Source organism: Terrapene carolina, unplaced genomic scaffold (assembly GCF_002925995.2).
Source record: "Terrapene carolina triunguis isolate 2854851 unplaced genomic scaffold, T_m_triunguis-2.0 Scaffold233, whole genome shotgun sequence".
Classification (NCBI taxonomy): domain Eukaryota; kingdom Metazoa; phylum Chordata; order Testudines; family Emydidae; genus Terrapene; species Terrapene triunguis.
The window spans coordinates 12,074,716-12,080,762 of NW_020664584.1; the positions used below are offsets into that span (position 1 = coordinate 12,074,716).

The 6,047-nt window shown below is 44.8% G+C and overlaps 1 protein-coding gene across 5 annotated transcripts in view; it reads left to right on the plus strand.

The window, feature by feature from the left end:
- CPNE1 (copine 1) overlaps positions 1-6,047 on the plus strand; it is a 93,561-nt gene that overhangs the window by 74,158 nt on the left and 13,356 nt on the right. For all 5 annotated transcript variants that reach the window (XM_026656784.2, XM_026656782.2, XM_024206227.2 and 2 more), the window contains exons 6-7: positions 1,463-1,546; positions 2,751-2,840. In XM_026656784.2, the coding sequence (XP_026512569.1) occupies positions 1,463-1,546; positions 2,751-2,840 (174 nt within the window). The remainder of the gene's footprint in view (positions 1-1,462; positions 1,547-2,750; positions 2,841-6,047) is intronic.

Consider the following 6,047-nt stretch of genomic DNA (forward strand, 5'->3'; position numbering starts at 1 on the left):
GCCCCCCCCCCCCCCCCCGGCCAAGCGCCGCGCTGCCCCCTGCCACCCCAAGATTGGCCGCCCCTTACCAGGTGCCGCCTCAAGGACGTGCTTGGTTGCCTGGTGCCTGGAGCCGGCCCTGAGTACGCCTAACATCTAATACACTGACTGCACCTGGAGTGTATCCAAATCATTCTCAATGGCTACTGCCAGCTCCAGGGGACCGGAAAGAAGTTGGCAGTCTTTTTTGTCCTTTAGTAGATGGCATCCTGTGGGTGAGAGTGAATGGGTTATAAAAGAAGGTGAAGAGCTTATATGTTTCAGTGACTGTGGGGCTGGCAAAGTGAAAGTATGTGCGTTAATGGAGAGTACTGGGGCATTGCCAGCAATGGGCATTGTCAGAGCTATGAGGTGCAGGAGTGGTGGGGTGCACTGGCAGAGCTCTGGGGCCTGCAAGGGGTGAACTGCAGAGCTGGAGGGTGCAGTTGGGGTGAACTGACAGAGCTGTGGGGTGCAGGCAGGTTGAGGTACAGGGGGGTTGGGATATGCTGGCAGAGCTGTGGAATGCATGGGGATTGCGGTGCACTAGGATTGGGGCTGGGGGAATTGAGATGTGGGTGCAGTGCTGGAGGGTGCGGGGCGGTTTCAGGTGCAGGATTGGGTGCACTGGCAGAGTTGTGGAGTACATGAGGTGGGGGTGTGCTGGCAAAGCTCGGGGGACTGTGCCTCCCACATCTGAGTCCCCAACCTCTCTTGCCTCACCTATCATCCATCCTTATTTATCCCCCTCCCTCCTCACTGCAGTCCAAAATCCCTCTCCCCACATTTCCCCACTCCTCTGTCCCCTAATATCCCCCCAGGCATTTACACGTCTAATTCCTTCCCCCCCAAAGACGTGGATTACATTCCCTACAAAATACAACTCTCACATTGCAGCACCCTCCAGCCCCTCAGTGCAGAACTCCTTTTGTCGTAGGGGAGGGCTGTGATAACTATTTAATGGCAGCATGAGTTCACAGCCAAGAGGGCTCTGTTTCATCTAGTCATTAGTTTCTCAGTTTAACAGTACAAGGCAGCCGAAGGAAACTTGTTTTTTGGGGGCTAAAAACAACTTGTAACCTGGAAACCCCTTGATCAAGTGACCCCATATGTGTATAACTAATGCTAACCCACACTCCCATGAGGAACACCAGATTTCAACAAATCTGCCTAAGCATGTCGATTTTAAAGGACTTAGGAAGGTTGACCCTTTAAACAGCTATCACGATGCACCCATAGCTATAGTGATGCACCTGTGCCATTGGAATAAGTGCACTGCCACACAAACTTCTCCGTGCTTTCTGTCCCACTGGGGATGCCAGCCTTCCGTCATTCCCGTCCCCAAACGTGACATACTCCTACCCCAAATATCCACCGCTAAGTGGTTGGTATTTATTTGGGTAAAGCATGGGGGGTTGATTACTCTTATTTTTTAATTTTACAGGATTTTTTGGGCAAATCCGATCCGTTTTTGGAATTTTACAAGCCGAGTGACGGTGGAAAATGGCAGCTGGTCTACAGATCAGAGGTAGGGTTTCCATACCGACACAAACTGTTCTGGCCTTAGGTTCTGCTATCGTTGCCTGAAAAGGGAGAACAGAGTGTGCTGTGGGGAATAGGCTATAGCTGTGATTTCACAGAAACTAGTTTTAGTGTTTACTGAACTCTTGCGCCACTAATGCTAACTAGTGCTTCATTAAGTGTGTTTCATTTCAAAGGATTCCAAAGTATTTTCCAAGCTAACTCATAAGGGTAGACAGATTGTAGTTCTCCACACTGGGATTTTGCACAACATACTAGGGTTAGGACCTATGGCACTTTAACAAGAGTAGAGACTCCTTAATGACCATATGTTAGCACCTTTTTTAATGTTTAATCTGAAAAAAAATGCAGTGTCCCTTAATGGTGTTGGCGCATTGGTTCAGTCCTGACTTAGAGGAAAGAGTGGCACCTCCTGAGCTGTGAGCTCTTGCTTTTTGCATTACCTGTTTTACAGGATTTCTCCTCCAGGGATTAATCAGGCCCAACCCTGAATATATTTAGTCTGCACTTAAATTTTAGGCCGCCCTAGCTACGTCGCTCAGGGCTGTGAAAAATCTCATGACCCGTGCAACGTAGTTAGGTTGACCTAATCCCCACTGTAGCTACTGCCTCTCAAGGGGGTAGATTTACTCTAGTGATGGAAAAACCCCTTCTGTTGCTGTAGTAAGCATCTGCCTACAGCCTTGTAGCTGCAGCTGTGCCACTGTAGTGCGTTGTGTAGACATGTCCTTAGCATGCAAAATCTGAGAGGTTCGCAGCCTGAGACTTGATCTACACTTCTAATTGATATCAACATAGCTGTGTCGGTCAGGGGTGTGAAAACCCCCCACATCTCTGACCCACATAGCTATGCTGGCAAACCCCTCAGCGTAGATGCAGCTATGTCGACAGAACAGTGCTTCTGTCCACATAACTAATGTTGTTCAGGGAGGTGGTATTCCTATACCAGCACAAAAACTCCTTATGTCATTGTAAGCTGTGTCGACTGTAGGGGACTGTATGGACAAAGCACTGCCTGCATAGGCTCTGTAGAGTAGCCGTAGTCTGAAACACCGTACCTCCAGCTCAAGAATTGCCTCCAGATCTTCAGCATAGTGCAAAACTCTTGATTTTGACAATGTTAAAGCTCTTAAAAATTTGCATGTGGCATCCCCCATGCAAGATTATTTATTGTATCTGTTATCTTGCAGGTGATTAAGAACAATTTAAATCCATGCTGGAGGAAGTTTAGTGTTCCCTTGCAAACGTTCTGTGGAGGGGACTTCAATAAACCAATCAAGGTAAGGTCTTTGGAAATGCTTAAGTGATTAGATTCTCTTTCTTATTCCGTTGCAATTGTAAGTCACCATCTCTGGGTTGACATTAATTAACTATGTGGTTATCAGGCTGTTCAATCTTTGCTTATCTAGAAAAGTTTAAAAATTTAAATATTAGCAAATAAGAGATCATTTTTATTAAATGCAAAATCTATGTGAATGCAATAGCACGTGTCAAATTTAAAATAGGTCAAGAAATGCAAAAGTGAAGTTTCCCACACTCTTCCCTAACAACTGATCCATACACAATTATCAGACTTTCAGTCATTGTCTGGAACGTAGCTGAGAGGCTCATTCAATGCTGAACCAGATTGATGGTGCTGAGGAAGGCGATGGTACAATGTAAACCTCAGTGCCATCTTTGGTCACATCCATTCATATTAGCAGGGACCCTTTCCCTATTGCCAGCTTGAGCAGAGGCTTTTCCTTGAAAAGGGTCTAGGTTCTAACTCCTTGAGCTCTTACATACAATAAATGACTCTGTCTGACTCAAGGTCATGAGTAGGTCTTCAGCATAATACTCCACGTTCATAAGACAGTTTGCTGTATCTTAAAACACCCCATGTAGTTACCTAATCTTCTTAATTCACTGAAGTTTCTGATTAGAGGTGCAGTCTAAAAATATACCCTTTCCACAATAAATGAATTCAAAACCACATGCTGTTCTTCCTAAACCAGCCTTTTATCTGGTCAGTCAACCCAAAAAATGTTTCTTTCTAGGTTTTCCTGTCTCATTGTGCCTGTGAGGAAGCCTTGTGCTGGGAATCAGATCTTAAAGGTTTAGCAAAAGGCATGCATGCCAGTCAGTGTGTGTGTGTAGCATGGTAAATCCAAAGAATTACTGAGATTGTTAAATAGGAAAAAAGGTTTGAAGTATGACTTGGGGTGTTAAATATGGGGTAAAAGATTTCAGTGATAAGTTAATGTACTTCATAATTGGGGAAAAACCTGACCATGACCAAAGAAGAGGAATCCTCTTGGCCCAAAGACATTTGAGAAGTGAGAGAGACACTGACTAGGCCCACGTTGGTAATGTTTGTTGTCCCTCTTTGCCAAATTGATGCTAGATTAAAATCCTCGGTACTTTGCAAGCATGGCATAGAGTGGGGGCATTTCATTATGTACCGTTTTGTGTGCTAGGCTCTGAAAGCTGTGCTTTACAGTAGGAATCCATATTCGTCACTTCAGGGCAACTGTATGCTAATAATACACTTCCACATAGTGCCTTTCAGTCAAGGACCTCAAAGCATACACAAACATTTAAACAAACTCCACAACACGCCTGTGAAGAAGGGATGTATTATCCTCTGATTACAGGTGGAAAGGTGAGTCAGAAAGGTGAGTTTGGGTTGAAGGACAACCGTGGTTTAATAGCACTGAAGAATACAATATCAAGTCAGAATTTGGTGAGGCACTGGGGGGAAATGTCATAGGATCTTTAACGATCTCAAGTGGTCAAGCCCCTGATTTTAATCTAATTACATCCTGGTGAGAGAGTGATTGGGCAAGATGTGTGCCCCCTTTTTTGACTCATTGCCATCATGTCCAGCTTTTGCTTCACAGAACCCTCAGTCAGTCTACTTTGGGGGCTTCCTAAGCTTCATGTAGAAACTGCTCGTAGCCATTATTATGACTACATGCTGCATAGCAATCACTGAATCAGGTCTCCACTCTGCGCTCCTGATACACTAGTATAACTGTTCAAATGATTTAACATGGACACCAAAGTCTTATTTGTTTGATTTGGCTTCTGGAGATCAGCTTTGCAGGTCTTTTGTGTGAGGATATTTTGGGTCAAGAGTATTTAACCAAAGTTCAAGATAAACAGGTGTGGTTTGGTTTCCTCAAATTAGTGCTGACACCAATATTTCAGTAATTCTTTTGCACACTGCACCACTCCCCTGCTGCATTGTGATGCAGTGAGTGACCATGACAGGATTTTCTTGCTTTTTTGTTTTTTAAAATAAGTAACTCCTTCAACTTGTGACAAAAATTGATGTCCTTGAGGGTCTTTTTTGATTTTTAAACTGATGCAATTCCTTTCCACCAAAGTAATCTTTCATTGGAATTAGTTCTTCATGTAAACGTAAAACGAGATTTTAAAGAAGAAAATAGCTACCCATCAATCTGATGACATAAGGGGTAGAGCAGAAGCCACTGCCTTCTGTGAATTTTGGTAGTTTCATTTTTAGGAGGCCGAGCGTCCTTTATTCACTTTGAGAACCTCTTGGGCCCCACAAAATATTGGACAAAATGCAGGGATAAATATTTGCTGACATTTGGGTTATGACCTGTTCCCTACAATATTGCTAGCTGGCCACTGATGCAGTCACTGTTGACAGCCTGTGACTGCCCATTATAGCTCAAAAGAGCGTGTTTCAGAGATGTTTGTTTCCTTCCGAGCATCGTAACAGTCTAGCAATGGTAGCCCATGTCTATACGTACAGTGCTGCAGCGACTCAGCTGTACTGGTACACAAGGCGCTCTATGCCGATGGGAGAGAGCTCTCCCATCGGCATAAAAGAGATACTCTTTTCCCAGTAAACTCACACCTGCTCACAGGATGGGGCAAGTGGATTCTGAGGACTCACTGGGCTCATTTCCCCACCCAGATCTAAGGGAGAATGGAGTAGCTCTTTAGGTGGAGAGGATGTAAGGTTCTGAGGTGAGAACTCCCTGTCCTGTTAGCTGATCAGGTTGGTATTTCTGCAGCCTCAATGCTTTAAATGTGAGCATTATCTGTTTAATTGCAAATGGTTTTAGCAGATGGGGTGATGAAAGGGATGGTAGAGAAGCTCATGGTGGAAACTGAAAGTGGCTGCAGAGTAGGGAATGCAGAGGAAAGGAGGAAACAGAAGAAGGATGGAGGAAGGAAGAGAAGTAAAGGGAAGAAATAACAGTGGTCTTAAAAGTGAGCATGCTTTTCCACTGAGTGAGGTTGAATCTGACTATAAGATACTTGATTGAACTTTTAGTTATTATTTATTATGTAAAGGCACATTTCACCCTTGATTTTTGTGCAGATTTCCCAATGACCAGTGGGAAAAGCTGCTGTGGATCAAGGGGAGTTTGTGAGATCTGAATTTAACCCTGTAGGCAGGGCCGGCTCCAAGCACCAGGCACCCAAGCATGTGCTTGGGGCGGCACCTGGTAAGGGGCGGCGGGAGGAGC